The sequence below is a fragment of the Brienomyrus brachyistius genome, chromosome 11 (assembly GCF_023856365.1).
Source record: "Brienomyrus brachyistius isolate T26 chromosome 11, BBRACH_0.4, whole genome shotgun sequence".
In the NCBI taxonomy this organism is placed as follows: domain Eukaryota; kingdom Metazoa; phylum Chordata; class Actinopteri; order Osteoglossiformes; family Mormyridae; genus Brienomyrus; species Brienomyrus brachyistius.
In genome coordinates, this window is record NC_064543.1 from 14,054,119 (window position 1) to 14,075,383 (window position 21,265).

General features: G+C 42.9%; 1 protein-coding gene across 4 annotated transcripts in view; it reads left to right on the forward strand.

Annotated features, from left to right (window-relative positions):
• LOC125751297 (synaptotagmin-7-like) overlaps nucleotides 1-19,504 on the forward strand; it is a 95,422-nt gene extending 75,918 nt beyond the window's left edge. For all 4 annotated transcript variants that reach the window (XM_049029936.1, XM_049029937.1, XM_049029939.1 and 1 more), the window contains 5 exons: nucleotides 2,346-2,613; nucleotides 2,938-3,107; nucleotides 3,717-3,831; nucleotides 3,965-4,164; nucleotides 10,451-19,504. In XM_049029936.1, the coding sequence (XP_048885893.1) occupies nucleotides 2,346-2,613; nucleotides 2,938-3,107; nucleotides 3,717-3,831; nucleotides 3,965-4,164; nucleotides 10,451-10,555 (858 nt within the window). In that variant the 3' untranslated portion in view covers nucleotides 10,556-19,504. The remainder of the gene's footprint in view (nucleotides 1-2,345; nucleotides 2,614-2,937; nucleotides 3,108-3,716; nucleotides 3,832-3,964; nucleotides 4,165-10,450) is intronic.
• The last annotated feature ends 1,761 nt before the right edge of the window (nucleotides 19,505-21,265 follow it).

Below are 21,265 nucleotides of genomic sequence, written 5' to 3' on the forward strand. Positions count from 1 at the left end.
AGGTTGTGATGTGTTGCTTTGAGTTTGAGTCTCTGACTGAGTGCCCCTACTGCTGTTAAGCCTGCCACAATACAGTATATTCAAATATCTCTTATTAGAATAAAATTATCTGGAAAAAAGATGGAGCTTCAGTTCTCTATTTGAACAGCACAATTTTCTGGAGTCACATATTTAGGACTTGCAGTTTCATCATAAAAGGTTAACAATAATAATACTAAAAACAGATGGTGCTTCTGAACTCATTATATTAATTCAGGTTACACTGATAGCATTTATCAATCAGAAGTCTTAGCATGTTAATAAAATCTGACTTGTTGCAAGTTTCTTGACTTGTACTCGTCTTGAAAATGTATCTTTGCTAATCCAAATGATGTGTGAATGGTTTATCGTGAAAAGTTTGAATAGCTATTGATTAATCAGTGCAAGTTAACACATGGTTGGCACACTGGTGCTATGCTCAGCAAGGTTGCCTCACACTGCTGGAGATCAGGGTTTCAGTTTCTGATCTCCTCACCATCTAAACATGTTAAGATTAATTGGAGTTGTAGAGTTATCAATAAGTGTGTGTGCCTTGTTTTGGGTTGCCACCCTGTCTTGGGCTATTTCCTACCTTATGGCCATTTCTTTTGAGACTGGATTCCTGTGACCTTGCATTGAACAAGTACTGATGGATGTTACTTAATGAAGTCATGTGAGCTTCCAAAGTTTTGGGGAGGACATACAGTATGAGTATTGCATTTACTTATTTTATGCAATACCGTGTGTACGTGAGCTTGTGCATGTTTAGTCATCTGTGGGAGTGTGTGGGTGTATATTGTAACCGTGATATATGTGTGGGCGAATGAACTGCATTGTAGTATGAATTATCTATACTGGAATTCGGCCTCTGCTGCATCAGCATGTAGTCCAGCATGTGCATTATCATTAGTATTCAGTCATACTCAGTACTCAGCACACTGACTGACATCATGAAGATCAAATCTCACTAAATGCACAGCTCAACCTGCTGACTGACACTGTAAAGGTGAAATCTCAAATTGTTACTTCTGATTCCTGCTCAGTGTTTATCTGAACCCACAAACTCACGTTGCTGAGGTCAAATCTTATTCAGTATGCAGCTCTACTTGCAAACTGACATTATTAAGGTCAGTTCTTGGTCAGGCAGCAGTCCAACCCACGGACTAAAACTGTCACGACCAAATGTTGCGTCCTTTGCAAATCAACACTGTGATTGACATTTCTTGTGGTTGAATCTTACCTTACATGCAGCTTAACCCACTGACTTACAATGAATATCAAGTCTTGCTCACTCCATAGATTAACCCACAGTAAGGGTTTAGATGTGGCTATGGAGGGGGGTAGAGGGGGAGGTTCAGGGCTGATTTCACCAATGTTGAAACCAAACATACATCCTTGACCCACAGACTGATATTATTAAGATCAGGCATTGACTGATATGCATCTTACACCTCATTCTGATATTAAGGTAAAATCTTGCTCAGTATACAACTTAACCCATTTAGTGACATGCTTAAGGTGAGAGCTCACCTAGTTTCCAGCTTAACCCTTAGACAGTTATAGATTGACGTCTTACCTCATTGACCCTGCGCATGCTTGTTGCACATAACCAATAAGGCTTCACCATCACCATTCGCCATTCCTTTAAAGTGCAAGAAGGTGATAGACAAAGAGAGCAGAAGCGACGGAAAGAAATATGGCAGGAATACCAGGGAGGGATAATGAGTGTCCAGTCCAAGAAGTCAACCTTGGGCCGTGCCTTTGGTCTCTCTCTCCTTCTGCATCTCCTTCGTTCTCTCTCCCTTGCTCCATCAGATAGCAGCCTTTTAAGCGGATTGCTATCACTCTCCCTGGGCTAAGTGATAAAGTGGAGGAGAGGGCGAGTAGGGAAGGCACTCTATCTGCCATCTGAGCACCTCCTGCCTCTTAAAACATTAGCCGACAAATGAAACGCCACCAATCTGCCTAATGACATAAAGACATCTCAGTTCGCTTCCTGCTCGCTCTTGCAAGAAAATTCAGAAAGCACGCACAAAATGATGACTCGCTCTTGGCTGGGGCACAGTGTTCCAAATGAGCTATTCCTGCTTTTAGGCATCTGGGTTTAGAAGACAAAGTCTAGGTTATGAAGCAGTGTGGCAAATGGCTTCACTTAAGAGCATGACATCCTAATACACAAACATATCTTCATTCCGTAGATTCAGTTTAATTCCTTACACATAGTGGTGCTGTTTGTTTGATTGCTCTGTTGTAGTTTACTGTAGGTGTGTTTTTGTCACTGTGCATCAGTGCAATAGAGTGTCCCATTATAAGCGATTTCCTTCCAGCTGTCCCCTGGCTCAGAGGAAGATGACCACGAGGGCCCAATCAGTGAGAAACTGGGTCGTATTCAGTTCAGCGTGGGCTATAGCTTCCAGGACTCTACTCTCACCGTCAAGATCCTCAAGGGACAGGATCTGCCCGCTAAGGACTTTTCTGGCACTTCTGACCCCTTTGTGAAGATCTATCTTCTTCCCGACAAGAAACACAAATTAGAGACCAAGGTGAAGAGGAAGAACCTAAACCCACACTGGAATGAAACGTTCCTGTTTGAAGGTCAGTGTGGAGACGGAGTTGCCTCTCATTTTTCTCAGCGTTCAGCTGCCTCTATTTGAAACCTCGCAGTAGAGCTTAATTGGCTTGCTATATTGTTTTTGTTTAGGGTATGTTTCTGTTTCTCTTGTGCTTTTTGCATGAATGTCTTGTTTGTCTTAGTAGCTTCTTAAAAATGAACTGCTGAAGGGCAATTATTAAACTTCTCCTAAACAAATGTTTATCGTTGTTGAACTACTTACTTTTAAGATCTGTTTTTGAAAAATTATGTTTTATGCAAATGATAATTAGCTGCTGGATCTGAACTTTTATGTCTCCATCTTACAGGGTTCCCATATGAAAAGGTGGTCCAGCGGACCCTCTACTTGCAGGTGCTGGACTATGACCGCTTCAGCCGCAATGACCCGATTGGAGAGGTGTCTGTCCCTCTCAACAAGGTGGACCTGGGTCACATGCCGACGTTCTGGAAGGACCTGAAACCTTGCAGTGATGGCAGCGTAAGTCTGAAAGGATGGGGGCCTGTAGTGAATATGGCAGACTGCTAGTGATGACTTCATTTAGTGGGAGGAATGCTTTGAAGGTGGTTTAATAGGAGTACCTCCTTGGAAAATTAAAAAATGTGTTTGGTGATCGAAAGAAAGGCAGAACAGGTACTGTTCAGTCACAGAGTACAGGACAGAAAAAGTGTTTTATATGCCAATAGCTCTTTGGTGACTGTTTGCTGTAAGAAATAGTACACAGCTTTGTTATGCTTGATTTTGTTATATAAAACCCTGATAAAACCAGGTGTGATGAAAAAGTCCATTAATTTATGCACATTTATATCCCAATGTGGTTTTACCTGACTGCTCTTTTGAAGAGTAATTGATGCTACGGTTTTGAAACCTTAAGAAAACCAAAATGTTTTTTGGTCAATCTGGCCATTAGCACTTCCCATTTTTGCATGGAAACAATGCAGTTCCTGAAATTAATTAATCTGTATTGCGAAATACCATTTAAATCTTGTATGGGAAAAATAAAGGTTTGTTTAGAGGAAACGGATGATGAGCAGATTAGAAGCACTCCTGAGTGAGCATGGCATAAAGCTTCTATGTGTGTCTGTTCAGGGAAGCCGTGGGGACCTTCTCCTGTCCCTGTGCTACAACCCTACAGCTAACACCATCACTGTGAGCATTATCAAGGCCCGTAATCTGAAAGCCATGGACATCGGGGGCACCTCAGGTATCACTCCTGCCGCTAACTCTGGGAATATAGAATATTTCAAAAGGGGAGGAGGGTTAGAGTAGAACCCCATTGTCTGGCTATGCTTGAAGTAGCTTTGCCGTCTGCCATATTCACTTCTTCCCTACCCTAGATCCCTATGTGAAGGTGTGGCTCATGCACAAGGATAAGCGTGTGGAGAAGAAGAAGACAGTGGTGATGAAGCGATGCCTGAACCCCGTGTTCAACGAGTCCTTCCCCTTTGATGTGCCTGCCCATGTCCTGAGAGAAACCACCATTATCATCACTGTCATGGACAAAGACAGACTCAGTCGCAATGATGTTATTGGCAAGGTACTTATCCACTGCATTTGAGGCTTATATTGAGGAACTGAAACTGATCACTGCATCCCAGTGTTTCTAGATGCTTGACACCACGATGCTCCTGAGCAGAAGGCACTGAGCAATGTGCAACATACTTACGGTAGCTAGGGATCCTGTCGTAGTGATTTTCATGCTGTAAAACAATGGTACAGTGCCTATAGAAATTCATCATACCCCGTTTAAAAGAGTGACTGTTTTTCATCATATAGATTGACCTCAAAACCCATTGCAAGCATCTTTTCCCAGCTTTATTTGCACATTTCACCTGACAACGTTCAAGTAACATAAAAGGTAACAGTTATGAAAATGTATAAAAAAGAAAAACATTCGTAAAAGTGATAAGTACCCTGATTTAGAAGAGCCACATCCTGCTTTAATTGCAGTCGTCAGCTATTTCAATGTGTGTATCAGCTTCACCGAGATTTTGGAGTATTTGCCCATTCTTCCATGCATAATGATTCATGTTCAGTCAGATCTTATGGTGAGTGACAATGGACTGCTCTCCAAGTCCATCCACAGATCGCATTTGGATCAGGGCTTTGACTTGGCCATTCAAGGACTTTCTTGTCCTGAAGCCACCACATTGTTTGTTTCGGAGGCATGTTTAGAGTCATTATCCTGCTAGAAAGTGAACCACATTCCCATCTTCTGCTGTCTAGCACAAGGCCGCATATTTTCCTCAAAATTTTGGGTGTACTTGGCAGTATCCATTTTCCCTTCAATCCTGACCAAGTGCCCAGTTTCTGCTGAAGAGAAACACCCCCACAACATAATGTTGCCACCGTCATGCTTCACAGTAGGTATGGTTTGTTTTGGGCGGTGTGCTGTGTTTGCTTTTCCGCCAGACATAGCACTTGGAGTTAAATCCAAAAAGTTCAGCCTTAGTCTCATCTGACCATAAAACCTTTTACCACATGGCATCGCAATCTTCCAAGTTTTTTTTTAATTTTAGTGTAAACGACACTCAGTATGGCACTTTTTCAGAAAAGGCTTCTTTCTTGCCACACTGCCATTCAAGCTAGCTTTGTGTAAAGATTGTTGTCAAATGCACAGACTTACAAATGTCAGCCCTAAAGACTTGTAAGTCCTTCAAAGTTCCCATTGGCTACTCAGTGGCTTCCCAGATCAGTATCCTTCTGGTCATCTAGTTTAGATGGTCAGCCCGATCTAGGCAAGGTATTGATGGTGCCATCTGCTCTCCACATCTTAATAATGCTCTGAACAGTATTCAGAGGGATTGTCAAAGCCTTTGAAATTTTTTTATATCCTTCGCCTAACTTGTGCTTTCCATAACTTTATCTTGAAGTGCTTTTAGAAGTACCTTTCCGACAGTGTTGAATTCTTTGTGTTGCCATGCACTGCTAGTAGTGGAATCCTTGAGGAAGAGATGGTTTAATTTTGAAGTAATAAAAACCACTTCAGTTGATGTTAGGTAGACTCTAACCGCCCTTGTGGATGATCTGATACCTGAGCAGGTTTGTATAGGTCACTTGGAAGGAAGTGATAATTTGTCTGAACTAGGTATTTCCCTAACTGTAGTCCCCAGATGGCTTGGGGACTGATAACTTTCTCGTTAGGACAATAACTTAATAAGTATTTGGCCGGTTTTTTTCAAACTTACCACTTGGTGAGGATGTGGAACTGATCATATTTTGAGATTGACTGCACCAAAACAGAAGCAGTACTGTATAGTCATAACAAAGAAAAGGGCAGTTTTAACGCCTGTTAGTACAATAACTCAAAAATTATTTGAAGGATCATTCTCACGCTTTGCAGACACATTGTATGAGTGAATGACTGGAATTGCCTGTGCCTCAAAATTGAGGCAGTGGTGCTTAAGAGCAACAAAGGTAAGGGTGAAAGCAGATGACATTTGACCTTGTGAATGATGTATGTCATCTATCTTATTACGGCTTAAAAAGAACAATAACTCTGAAAGTATTTTCCAAACACAATGTTTGGGTGACAAACAGGAAATTCTCTAATTTTGAGACAGATTGCCCCAAAATTTAAGTAGTCCCTCATAGTGATGGCAAAAAAGAGCTGTTTCAGACACTTGATCCCATTACCGCCATAATTCAAAAACTGCTTGACAGCTCTCTGTCAACCTTTGCAGATATGTTATAAGGGTGAAGATCTGGACCAGATCATACTTTGACACAAATTGCACCAACATGGAAGCAGTGTCACATAGTGATAGCAATGAGAAGGGCAGCATCAGACACTTGATTTTGTGCATGATAGGTCAAAAATTATTTGTTGGATATTTTCCAAACTTTGCCGACACATTGCATGGGTGAAGATCTGGATCTGTATAAATTTTGAGACAAATTGCCCCAAAATTGGCACAGCAATGGGTAAATGGCGGAAAGGGGGCATTTTCAAACTTCCCAGGAACATTGTACAGGTCAGTGATTCTCAAACTTTGGGTCAGGATATGATTTTTATAATTTCTTTTCTTGCCAGCATCCCTGCTCGGCATATTTTATTGGTAGCAGCCTGGTAGCCAGTCAGCGAAACTAATTGTGGGGATGTTGCCAATATTTTGTTGGGGGAATTTAATTAAAGTTGGGCTTTAAGAATTTTTAGGAGAGGTGTAGTGTAGGCTTACGCAGTGACATGGCAGTATTTTTTTTTATACTACAGAATTTTCATTCAGTGAAACTTGCCCCCCACATAGTTATGAAGTGCACAAATGTTAGTTATAAGTAAGTTATTATTTAAAAGATAAATTCATAAACATCTACCTGATACTTTTTAATGTAATTGGTAACTAAATGACGACAAAGCATAGTTTTTGTCCTTTAAAGAGCAGGGAAATAAATTTGGAATCTGAGACTTCTATCTCTCCATCCTGTTCAGGGTTGAAGGGTGTCCAGAGCTTATGGATACAAGGCAGGGAACTTCCCAGGATGAGGCACTAACCTATCACAGGGCACACTCTCACACACACACCATTCACACCTTTGGCAACTCCAATTAACATGTCCTTGGACTGTTGGGGGAAACCAGAGTATCTGGAGGAAACCCTACAGCGACACAGGGGAGAACATGCAAACTCCACACACGTGGAACCCAGGTCCCAGAGGCACGAGGCTACGGTGCTAACCGCCACACCACAATTTGAAACTCATTAAGCATTGTTATAAAGATATGGGCTCCATGATGTAATTTCCACCGTAGAATTGGTTGAAACTTTGTTTGGACAAGTGGTTTGTATTGATTATTACCATCCACAATATTAAGTATTAGATGACTATAACCCCTAATTTCCACCGTAGAATTGGTTGAAACTTTGTTTGGACAAGTGGGTGGTCTAGCAGAATAAGGAACGGAAGGCATATTATGCATTATTTCAAAGATTTGACAAAGTAAATTAACTGCCCTAAAACCCATAGTATTTGAGCACTTAACTCCAGCCTCTGGCTTTGTGGGCATGTTTTTTTTAGGCAAGAACACAAGTGACCAAAGTGTGAGCATAGCAATTCATAACATTAATTCAAGACATACACTAAGAAATACAGTTAACCACCTAACTGGTGAGGACAGATTGTGCAAATTGGTATGGAAGTTGAATGTGTAATAAAGGAATAGGTTATGTGTCATGACCAAGACTCAAAGCATTTAGGTAAAACACATTTATTGGCGTTCACATTTGCAATTGATCTATCCAGTAATTTTAGACATTGTAAAGTTTGGGGGTGTGTGGGAGGAATAGGGATTAAATGGGGGGGGGGCTGAGTGATTGGGCTGTCCAAGGAATAGAGTGTTGTAGTTCTGACATCATCTTTTCTAGTTAAACTAAAGGAATTGTTCAGATTTTTTTAAATGCTATGTTCTCTTTGCTGGTGGGGGTCATAATAATAAGGAAAAATTGACAGGCTGTGATGATTTTCTATAGGCACTGTACATTCAGCCTATTCCTCTAAATAATCATATAGCTACAACACATGTATGTCATAAAGGCATGGTCGAGGTTCGCTTACTGTGTGGCTAAGCATTAGATCAGCTAAGCCATGTGATCCAAGTAATTTTAGATGTGGTGTGGTGCTGCCACACATGGCGGTTCCCGAATTTCAGAAGCAGCCATCCTCCTGGGGTTTTTACTTATTACAGTGTCTAGAGTTTACTGAGAATAATGCAATGAATAAGAAGCATCCAGTCAGCAGCAGTTGTACTGTCGAAAACATCTTGTTAATGAGGGAGGTCAGAGGAGAATGGCCAGACTCGTTAAAGCTAACAGGAAGACCAGGAGTGCAAAAATAACAGCTCAGTACAACAGCAGTGTGCAGAAAGACATCTAGGAAGATCTAATTTAAAAGGGATGCCAAACTTTGAAGTCATTCTAAAAACAAAAGGGGGTCCTACCTGGTACTACATAGAAGTATGTAGTACTTTTGGAAGTACTAGCTAGACCTTTCTTTTAACTCTCCTCAGTGAAAACACCTAGATACTACAATAAGTTTTCCATCTCCGTGATCAGCTCAGTGAGGTTTATTTAGGGTTAGGGCAGATTTGAGGGCATTGAAGGAGCTGGAGGATTGATCTTTTTGTTGTCTTTCTTAAAGGGTTTTTTGTACTAAGTTATATTTTGTCGCAGCCGTTATATATCGGAGTACAACCGCAAAATAGTTCTCTTAACACCAGCGAAAATGGGACGCGTCCAAAACCTTCTGCATACCCGGAAAATTCAATCCATAACAGATATAGATTAGTCTAATATCACCGGTGCCAGCAGTGAAACAACTAGCCAGCTTATTAGCGGAATAACTTTCCCTTGTAAATTAAAATCATGCCACAGGTCTAATAAATTAAATATCGTGGTGCTCGAGTGCTGAGGAGATCATGAGGCAGACAGCAAAGTTCATTTACTGTATTAGCAGACTCTTTTATTGCACAATCCTTAAAATGTAAAACAACGAGCGAGAATAAAGAATAAACACGCACACAGATGGGGAGCTTTTAAGGAGACAAAAGTGGATACAGGCAGTAGAGACAGGGCTCACCAGTCATACTCTGAAACCCTTTTCACGGTTTTGGCAGCTTATAAAAGCTTAAAATCCGAAACAGATCAAAATAGTTCAACAAAACGTAATACACAGGAACCCTTTCTTTACTTTCATTTCCACCTACATTCATTTTTGCAACCGGTGGAAATGCGGACATGTTCTCCTGCGAGCATCAGTCCAGCACCAGCTCCGTGTTGGTGGGAATGAGGCATAAGCAACGCTTTTTAGATACACCTGTAAAGTGCAGTGATACAGCTGATGCGATATGTCCAAGTGCAATTATACTCCGATAACAGCACTCATAGAACACCTCTTGTCCAGTCAGATTTCTTAGTCGTAACTAACTGTTGTATGATGATTACTAAAGCACCTCTTAGAAATTGTATTCTAACTGCATCTATCTATCATTTTTCTGACTCCTGCTAGGTCTCAGGGTTGTGAGTCAGCCTGGAGCCCAGCCAGCACAGAGCACAATGCAGGGGTCCATCCTGGACAGAATCACAGTCCTCTCTCTAGATTATTGATTATTAAAAGAATTTGGCTTTCATTAAATCATGCAGTCTTGTTCATCTGTCCTGCAAAAGTTCATTCCACAACCTGCCGTACTACATAAATTATTTAAATAATAATTTACTTTGATCTGAGTGTTTTCCTAGAACTATGCAAATCTGGTGAATTTTACATGGATGATGTCATTACTTTCCATCCAAGATGTAACCAAGAATTGTTCCATGTGCTGCCTGGGAAAGGCTCCAGGCATCCCTGCCATCCTGAGTAGGATGAGTTGGGAGGTGGATGGATGGATGGATGGATGGATGGAACGGACAGACGGACATTTTTATATGGGCTGGAACCAATGCTGATTGATGCTGTACAGAAAAACCAGTCAATGAGTCCAGTCAACAGCTCCACTTTTGCTAGTTCTTCTTTTGCAATCGAAAAAGGCTGACTTAAGTGACAGCGATCTTGGATAACTGCAGCTTATTTATTGATTTTTAAAGCACAATTGTACTATATAGATCATAGCACAAAAAGACAGAGATTATTTTTAAATGTTTATTCCTTAATGGAATTCATGTTGCATTTGTGTGTGTTATGAGTAAAGACTACTTACAAAAAATTCTAGAAAATTCTTTTTTTTTCAGTAGAATCAGGTTCTGCTTAAAGTGCTGAAAATGTGGCTCCTTTTTTTTAGATGTATTTGCAGGATGCTTTTTAGGGAATCATTCTTTCTTTTCCTCCATCAGATATACCTGTCCTGGAAGAGTGGTCCTGCAGAGGTCAAGCATTGGAAGGATATGATGGGACACCCACGTACTGCAGTGGCCCAGTGGCATGCCCTCAAGGCCTGAATGCCCCCCTCTTCCCTGACCCATCACCCCATTGCCCCTTACGTGCCCTTGTCCCTTTTTCTCTAACCCTGTCCTTATGCACAAGACTGACTCGCAGCCAGGCTGCGAAACACGGGTACAATTAGCCATCCTTCAGACTCTGCTCTCCTCTCTTTCTGTCCCATCCTCTTGTTCATCTCTCCCTTCTCATCTCCCTGTCTTTTGGATCATCTCCAGGTCTCCTTCAGCCAGTGGTTCCACTGTTTCCGGTTGTCCGATTGTCAGGCTGTACTTTTGCTGTTGTGGAAGTGTGTTTTTTTTTCAGTGGCCCCATCTTGTTTTGTACATTGTACTCTGTAAAATATTCTTGCCATTTACTTGGCAGCCCCTTACAATAATACCATTTGTACAGTAAGATGCTCCAATACTACATCATATTTAAGTAAACAGCTGCCCCACAAGGCGTTGGACTGGTGGTAAGACAGTGAGGCACCCTGCTTTTGGGCCTTCAGTTCAGGCCCCGGAGTTACTATTCCTGCCTGCTGCCATGTCTTGCCACCATTTGCTGGTGAAGGATGCCCTTCCCGAGTCTGATTTAGGCCCCTTTTTATGGAGTCATCGCCCCTGCTCTCCCTGTTTCCCCGCCACCCCGCCGTGTGTTTGTTCAGGAGGCTTCCCACACTCCCATGTCTGCTCACTCTCCTTAGATCTGTGTCTTTCTCTGTTTAACTAAACAAACAGAAAGTAACAGAAAAGTATCATGAAGATGGCACAGCCCGAAAAAAAAAAAAAAAAAAAAAAAAAAAAAAAACAAATGCCACTAACGACCTGGAGACAAAAGGATGGGATACGGACTCGTGACTGAGAAAGACCTGATGGGCCTCTTTCCCTTTCAATCTCTTTCTTTCTGTCTCCAGTCGCTGGTACAGTAATGGTGACTCTTCCCCTTCTCTGGATCCCTCGTCGTCTTCGTGTGCCGTAGGTGCTGTGTGTATCTCCAACAAAGTAGAATTAAAAAAAAGAAAAACACAAAAGATGAAACAAACTGAACTGGAATGAAACAAAAATGACAGCAGTATACAGGGCAGGCTGTTCCAGGCTGTTCCATGACAGAAGGAAGGAAAACAAAATCAACAACGGTCAACGCATGTTGTTTTTTTCCTCAATACAAAACAAATGATAAAAAATAACTTATCAAAGCGTTCTTCCAGACTCCAGTGATAACTAGATGCAAAAATCCCATTTTTTAGCCACACTGTGTGTGTATGTATGAGGGCGTCAGTGGTTCGAGTTGCCCTGTGTTTATGTGATCTCCGTACCTACAGCTGGGGGGCGCACTGCTGCAGGGACCCTTTAGCTGTAGAGGACTCCTCTCAACCTTCCCCCGATCTGCGCTGATGAGTGCCCGTGTGTGTGTTGGTGTGTGCGTATGTGAGCCTGCCTCAGTGTGTAAAAAAAATAAAGCGTGTAAAGTGTGCTCATGAGGTCCTATGGCCTCGTTCCTTCTTCTGCCCCTTTTTATCTAACTCCTCCCCTTGCATCCTTCATCTCTTCTCATGCTTCTTCCTCTTTCTTGTATTTACTCAACAAAATCCCCTCACATTTAGAGGTGAGGGACTGTGGTTGAGTTTGAGCTGCACTTTTTGAAAAATAATAATAGTAATAATAATAAGACTGATGCTGAAATGCAATCGTTACACATTTTCAAGGGAGGGCATTACAGCGGGCCAGCATCCCTGTGGAGGTGGAGTCTGTTGGGGCGGAGGACCTGTCTCTGTTGGCTTTGGCTCCTGCCTGGTTATAGAGATGCAGAAAGCAGCTAGTGACTCGCTCTTTATAGAGTCATGCCAGGGCAGCAGGGCCAGCGGGCCACATGCTTGCCAGAGTGACTAAGGCTTGATGGCATGTGTGTGACTTAACTGTGTTGGCAGGATCACTAAGTCTATTACACCCAGAGCATTGTGGCCATGTTGCCGGGGGAACTGTAAGCTCTCTGCTCTGTCACTGCTGTAGAGGTGTCAAAAATGGGGAACTTTATTATCGTCCAGTTTAGTGAGGGCTTTACACTGGTGCTGGTGCTTTACAAAGGGCATCCTGTATTTTTGGTGCAGTTGTGCTGCTTCAGCGGACGGCCTGCTCATTTAATGGGATGGTGCAGCTGTGCTCTTCCCAGGGGAAAGCCATGTGCATCGTGGGCAGGTTTGGGAGGCACCTGTCACTGACAAGATCAATATCTTATTTTCTGTGGGCCAATAGACCTTCCACTGGCAACACTCAACACTTAAAACGGTGTAAATAATGGCTATTGTGTAAATAACAACTGCACTAGTTATCGTGCATGAAGAAAAAGAATCTCAAAAGGCAATCAAAGCCTTTGCTGTTTATATGTGTTGATATAATAGTAAAGTTATATGCTATACCAAATACAACATGACCTAAATTCCTACAAATATAGAAAATGATTATTAGTAAACAGCTGGAAAGGGGATCCCATGGATTCTAAATGACTCAAGAGGGAAGAGTGGCACAAGGAAGGATCGCTGCTCTTGCTAGAGCAAATGCCTACAGGCATAAGTGGGTGGAGGAGCTACTGAGCATGTTCACAGATCAGTAAGAACATGGAATGCTATTGAGCACGTGCAGAGAACAGTGACACGGAGGCTATTACTGAGCATGTGCGCGCACCAGTGAGACAGGTAGGCATCACATCCGCCTGCCAGATGGTACTGAAAACTATGCTTCAGACTTTAAATACTGGCTGCTGCATAAATCACTCTGAATAACAGCTTTGTGCCAATATGACGAGCTGTGCTGGCCTCAATTTTTATCTAGTGAGCATTTATAGCTTGAACTAGGTCCTTGTCGTAGGAAGGGACAGGACACTGGTGCAGTGCTTGTACCAGGCTTGCAGTGGTATGTTGCATGGCTGTCGTCGTTGCCTGAGTCCTTGCTTTTTGAGTTTCTTTTGGTTTTTCTTAATTGTCTTATAGCCTATGTTAGTGGTGTTGTCTGTGAGGCTCGTAGGGGTTGTGCAGCTGTGTGTCAAACGTTTGGTTAATCCTCCTCGGCCACCAAGGCCTACACTGTATCCCTGCGACTTCTCTACTGGACACATTAAATAGTGACCCAACAAGCTGCAGTGAACAGATTAAATTTGCGGCTGAGCCAGTTCTGTCCTATGCGAGCACCTCTTTCTTCACCTGCTAACCTGCAGCAGTGGATGTGCCCCCCCCCCCCCATGCAGCACACTATTTGGGTCGAGTCAGTGAGCGGTTTGATGGCACATGATGGCCACGCTCATCAGACGCTCGGTGGAGCCTTTCGTTGCCCGTCAGAGCAGAGGGATCCTGCTTCTGTGGCAGATCTGTAACAAATTGTGCCGTTTGGACTGATGTGTCGCTTCTGATCCCCGTGACATTTATGGGGAGGCGACACACCGACTCAAGCCCAGGAATGAGTTGGAAGGAAAACTTGCAGATATGGATAGATATGAGTGTCTATTTGCTTTTAAGATATTTTCCATGCTGTATGCAAGGGGGGCAGGGTACGACCCAGCTAGTAAAACAGCACAGAAATACCATGGTATATTAATGTTGTGTACTGCAGAATTCAGCGTAGGTATTTCCGGGTGATTGCATCATGCTGGCTGCGTAATGACAAGACCCCCAAGTAGCTGGTGCCTCTATTGCTCTTTGTGTGAATAGACATACTGCCTTTAAACTGACATACACAGAAATCATTGATTTGATTCAGGTTTGCATGAATCAAGTTGAGAGGTTATTTGTGTGTGTGTTTTGTGCACACGTGCATGACTGGCAAAAGTAACCTCTAAAATAGATCATGACAGAACGACAGGTGAGGAGGAGAGAGAGAAAGGAAGTCAGGAAATGAGAAGCACTGTTGTAGGGGTTGAAACGGCAGCCAGTTATAACCGATCTGTTCATTTCCAGCCAAAAACTTTGTGTTAATCCTGATTCCATTTCAGCAGTAAATCTGCCAGCCTGCACCCAAGTCTGTCATTCACTCCAGGCAGATACACCTCTTTAGTTCCACCTGTCATACTTGGTGCGCTCCTGCTGGATGATCATTAATGCACTGTTTGGTCTTTAACCTTCTGCAAGGCTCAGTCTTGCTGCTGATCTTCTCCTGTCCTCAGTCAACAGCTTGTGTGGACAAGTGCATAGGAAAGGGTTTGGTACTGGAGGAGACACTACATAATAATTTAAATGTAAAAGTCTAAATATTTTGGAGGTACGAATGAAGCTAAATTGAATATTGGGGGCACACATGCCCCCTTTCCCCCTGGTTCCTATACCCCTGCTTTTGGACATGTGAGATAGGACAGGATCTGTCTGTTAAGCAGGGTTCGCTTTCAGTGGCAAGCCAACGTGTCTGTCAGGCATGTAGTCTCTGGCCCCGCCCACTCAGTCAGACTCCGCCTCTGCCAGATCAGCCCAGTCATTGTTTTACGCATGTGATGCATCTAGATGTGACTTCTTCCCTCATTGGGTTGAATTAAGCATTGCTTGAAATAACAAGGATTTAAATATGAATGACAGTAACAAGAGTAATAACAATAATGTTGTGTTTACATATGACTGATTGTGTGCGTGCGTGCGTGTGTGTATGTGTGTGTGTGTGTGCAGTTGGTGTTCTTCCTCCTGGTCATTCTGCTTCTGCACAGAGGAGACCAGACCTTTTTCTGTACAGATTGTTGAGGGGAATCGATGACTATTTGTTGTATACAAATTTTTGGTTTTGTCACTATAAATGATGAAGAAAATAATAATGATCCTTATGGTGATAGTGCTGATGATTATAAAAGCCCTTCTTGAATAAGGGCGTTTGATGTTTTTGTGTTTTTTAGGGATGGCGTGGGGTTGGGAGCTGGGGGGAGAGACCTAGTGCTACACCTTCGATTCTACAACTATTCCTAAATATTTATTGATAAAGTGACCAATATTTCATGAGAAGTACATCCAAGGCACCCAAACCATGCCTTGATCCATAATATTAGATTAGGGTGGTCAGGCACTATGGAGGCCGAAGGGCTCTGTGTTTGAGGCTGAGGGATTTCTCAGGTGATGCTGCTTACTTTTTCCAGTCTCCATCAGGGGGCGCCCCTCGAGGCACCATTGTGGGCCCGTGGCAGCTCTCACCTGTTCGGCACAGTGGATGTCTCACCATGACCACAGGCTGGGTCCAGTAGCCCCATGCCTCCCTCCTGGTATTTTTATTCTGCAAGGTCTCAGGCCTCCTGCCTAGCTTGGCCTCTCCTGGGAATGAGGCCTGCATGGTCATACACGTTCACATGGGAAGAGTGTGAGTGAGACAGTGGCTGCCGGGACACACTCTTAGCAGAAGCAGTCAGTATGTCCAGTGCTGCGAGAGTAGGTCTCCCACTTCTCTCACACATTACACTACTGTCACTAATCATTAAGCCAGCCGCACTGGGCAGAATAATAACATCCCGGTGTTTGTTTGCTTGAAGGGGGCTTTGTTTTATGTTTCTTTATCCCTCTGTTGGACACCTGAATAGACAGCATAGTTTGTCCTTCCACGATTAATAGCTCTGTTTATTATCCACTACAATACTTGTTTCCCTAGTGATATGGAAATTGTCTAATTCTGTGTGGAAAACCAAGCCGTGGTGTCAGAACAGAAAGTCCAGACACCAGTCTGCTCAAAGTGACTCTTTCTAAAATTATTCTACTTTTAAAGGTGGGCTGGCTGCTCTGTACGGCTATTCTTACAGCCTCTCCTTCTAGTCACCCATATGCTGCCTCCCAGGATTTGGCGAAGGTCTGATCGGTGGGCGGGGCTTGTAAATGTTAGGGGGGGGGGGGGGCTGGGAAGGTGGCAGATTTCGATGCAGGCTATAGTCTGGCTGATCCTACCACCCACCACAGCAGGGAAAGGGGTGGGATGCTATTTAAGCGCAAATTCATTCAGCTTTAAATGGAAACATACAACTCACTTTAGGATTTGGCACTAGTGCTGTTTGTTTCAGCAAGTGGCATCCAGTACAAACACGAGCAGAAAAATCAGTCCCTTTCCAAGGGCAAGGTTAAGGAATGTCATTAGGGAAAATGGGAGCTCACCTCAGATGTGCTGCTACATTCAGGGATTCTTATACGCAAATCTTTTATATTTGGCAAACAATCAGTTGACCAGTTTCAAAGAAATATTAATAAACAGCAAATAGAAGAAGCATCAATGAGAAATTGCCTGAAAGATATCCAAAGTATATGTGTGTGTTTATTCTGCGGAAGCTGGCTTAGTTCTCTCTCCCTTTCTCCAAACCACTGCTGCACCTACCCAACAGACTGCTTTGGCTTTCAACACACGGTTGTGATGTGTAAGATCTAATTTGATGTATTTTTATTTATTTTATGCCAACTTTGTACAGTGTATAAATATATATAAATATAAATATATATATATATATATATATATATAAAGAAAGAAACTTTAAAAAGGACAGTACTGTATAGATTTTAGATGCCTGGTAAAGGTGAATAGTATTTACTTGGTAGAGCAAAAGCAGAAGAGTATAACTGTTAAAAGGCAGGTTTTGGGAACGTGCTTCTGTATCCTCCAAGACCCAACGGCAAAGGTCCTTTTTATAGTAGACATTCTTTTCCTTTGGCTTTTTGAGTCACCTGGTAGCATCCAAGGTGCATTGTTTGTTTCCTTTTTTGTTTTGTTTCACCAAGAGACGCGGCCAGCTCTGGCAGCCAGGAGAGTGCGATGGATCCGAGGGCGGGGCCGTGCAGAGGGTGCATTCCGTCTGTCTTTCTGTTCGTCTGTCACTCGGCTTGTACTTTTGCCAGTCCTGTAGCTCCTTGCCCATTGTGTCAGTGTGCTAGGTAGCATGTTTGCACGAGTGGGCGGTACTACTGGCCTTAGCTGACACGCCCTCTCTCCCGTCTTCTCTCCCTCCCTCCTTTTCTCACCGTTAATTACTTCTTCAGAAAAGTATATAATGTAAAAAAGCAATACTTGCATAAAACTTTTCATGCATATACATATTGACTTTCTTATATATAGCTTTTTTTATTCCCCTTTGCATATGGTTCTCTTTAGGCAATTTGCATCTTGCCTCATTGGAGGAGCAGGTGCCACATCTGTGCAAACCAGTGACCAATAAAGGTGTGACTATGTGTGGCCTATTAAATGGGGCCAATGAGGGGCTCCATCCATTCATCAGCACAGGCTAGAAGCTCGACCTGTTGCAGCCTACAAATAAAAATTTGTCTCCCTCAGTTCAAGGACACACAAAATCCTCCGCAGAAATGTTTTTCATTTTGTCTGTCAGTTATGTACTGTAATATAAACATATTTTAAGTCTCTTCCTAAAGACTTGTGGTATAAATGTCATTGTACCATCTCCAAAACATAAATCTACTTTTACCTTCTGAATATTGAGTGATGGCTTTGACTACATTAACTCAAACTCATGAATGGTGAGTTGCATTCCTAAAGATAAGACATTGCCCACGGGCCTGCTTAAACAATGTCCTAATATCTTTTCTATCCTAATGAAGATCCTTCAGGGCCAAACGTATATCACCACGGATAACTGTGCCAGCTACGCTTCATACCATTAGTAGCCCTGCACATATATTTACACGTGTGTGCACCTTACTCGCCCATTTTTTTTTTGTGGAGAAGGGCGCGTGTCGTATTATAGATGGGTCCCACGGGGGTTGATACAGAGAGCAGCCATTCTCTGAAATGGACTGGCCACAGTCCCAATTTCTTGAGACACATAGCAGTTTCCAGCTGGTGAGCAAAATCCAGGGCTCCTGCCACCTTGCACACACGGGATAACCAGTCTGTCTGTCCATATGGCTGTATATGTTCAATAGACTGTGTTTGTCTTTGTTTAGTAGATTGCGTATTTGTTTCTGACAGTGTTCCACTCTGCTATCTCACCGAGCTTATTTGATTTGTGGACTGGGTGGGGGGCAGCCATACGGGCAAAGCATCTCCCGCACCCCTTTAGAACTTCCAGTGTCATCTTTAATGTGTTGTACGTGTTTATATGTGATTGTTGATGTTTGTGTGGCTTCAGTAGAGTAATGGGTTCTTGCTGGGTGGGCAATACAAAACTCCCCTTCCCCATATGACTATTCTTTGTGTCCAAAAAAAAAACAATATCTTGAGACATTCCATTCAAATTATGTAATGTAAAAAGCGTTGAGATGTTCTATATAATGTCACTGGCCTGCAGTCATTAGGGAACCAAGCTGGCTGATGTTGCTTCTAGCCTTACAGAATTCTCTCCCAGTTTCATTTCAATGCCCGTGACCTTCCTTTGCCCCTTGTCTGCACTGGTAGCATGTTTCTCTGCCTCTCGCTGGGCTTTCTGGTGTTTTCTGTCCCTTGGCTGGTCTTCCCCGGCCAGCTGCTAATCCTGACTTTTGGGCCCTTCCTCCAACCGACCTGTGCCTCAAGCAGGAAGAGCTGGTGGCGGCTGTAAGGCTGAAGGACATCTAGACTCTAGGACATCATTTCCCAATTTGGTCCTTGGGGTCCCACCGACAAGTCCATGTTTTTGCTTCCTCACAGCTCCCTAGTGGGGAGCTGGGAGGGAGCAAAAATGTGATCAGTCTGGCAGGGAGAAAAAATGATGACCGGCTGGGGGTCCCTGAGAACCAGGATGGGAAACACTGCTCTAGGAGAACCAGATGGGTGTGTCCCTGTGTATTTCATGCATATGTATATGTGTGATGCATGGGGGAGGGGTGTTGTCATCAAGCCCAACCCAGCAGTGTTTTGATGGTACATTCTGGGTTTTTCGCCTCTCCTGTTTTTTTATTTTAGCCGAGCAGACTGTGATCTTATTGGTTGATTTTCCCCCCAGTCCTTTCTTTTGGTGGGACTGGGTATGATGGGCGGCTTGAGCAGGGGTCGCTTTGGAGCTGAGCTCTGATTTTGTTCTACATTAAAGAATCATTTTTACAATACGAGTGTGAAGCCTTTTTGATTGGGATTTTGGGGACATTTAAGCATGCATGTGTCTGCATGTTAGCCAGGGATGCATAATTGTTATTATTTTCAAGGAAACTAACAGTGTTTACAGTTTTTATAAAAACTGGAGGCTAACTGCCGTAACTCAGGTGAGGTACTTTACATTCCTCTACCACAATCGTGGCACCAGCTGTGCCCAGATATCCCTACATTTGCAAATTTCATCTCTATAAGCACATAGATACATAACGGAAGGCAAACCTTCAGTTCTGAATGAATAAAACCTGAACCAACAGAATAGACAGAAGAGTGACACGGTGGTTGAGTGAGCAGCACAGTCGCCTAATACAGCTGGGGGTTTGAATCTTAACCCCACCTTGTGTGTGAGGAGCTGATGCTGTTTGGGCTTCCCCTGGGTATTCCAGTTTCCTGCTGAAGTCCAAATCCAAAAACACCTGGGCAGGGAAATTAGTGTCTCTTAAATGCCCATGATGCATGTTTTGGCATACTGTCCGGGGTCACCCCCTGCTCTGCACCCTTCTGGGGCAGGCTCTAGGTTTACTGCAGTTCTGTACTGGATAAGTGGCTAGAAGATGGATGTATAAAATACACAATTAAGCCATACTTTGTGTTTGATATGCATCAATTAATAAATTAATACACAAATAAACTAATCATGTCTGTTTAGACAGAACATATGGTCCGTTAATTCTTTGCTCCAATTAAACAACTGTCTGTATACCAAATACATATGGACGTTGAATCTGCCAAAATCAATTAAAAATAGACACAAATAAATTGCCTACAGATCTAATGTTCTAGAGTGTCAGTGTTTATGTGCATGACCACAATGTAACATTGATTTCCCCATTAGCCAATACTAACTGTTTATTTTTTACCTCCTGTTACTGTTGCTCACCCAGTTGCTGTAAACATTAACCCTCCGCACTGAATTTTACAGCAGACTGAGTATACTGAAGGTTTTTGATTTTTCTACTGGTCTGGAATATGATTCAGAGCTATTCTGAGTGCGCACTTGTGTGAATGGATACGAGTACATTAAATGGATTATTGATAAGTCTGCGCAGGGATACGCATGTAGAATAAGCAAGATTAAAGCTACTGAGAATGCGGCTGAGATTTCACCCAACACATGGCTTTCACCTCAGCATCACTACAGCACTTCAAAATGTAACCATGGCTGTTTCTGACACGCTGCAGCAGAAATGTTCAGGTTTATTAAAGCCGCATTGCGGGAAATGCATGTGAACATTTTTCCTGATGAAATAATAATAAAAATTAACCAACTGACTTTTGATATCGCACTCCGGCAGGTGCTGCATTTAGCAGACTTCACTGCCCAGTCGAGTGCAGTGCGATCACTTTTGTAAACAGTGGCATGGCTGCGGATGTTTCTCTTCTTCGCTGGCTTCGGAACCTGGTCTTCATGACATGTGGAATAAAAAAACCACCTGTGCTCCATCTGAACCAATGGAAAGCAATTTGAGTTTGGAATAAATTGTCAGAGCGTTTGAGTGACTGTCTCTTTTTTTTTGCTTTGCACTTCCTTGGGGATAATTCAAAGGCTAGAATGAAAGGGACAGAGGGCTGAGACCTGGGAATGGAGAACTGAAGCTTTCACAAATGAATGGGAAAGCGCACTATACTCCAGACAGAACGGACAGGAGGAGTTCAGAGGCTGAAACGTTCAGTTTCGATTTAAGCATTAATGGCATGAGGGCCGAGCTCCGGAGT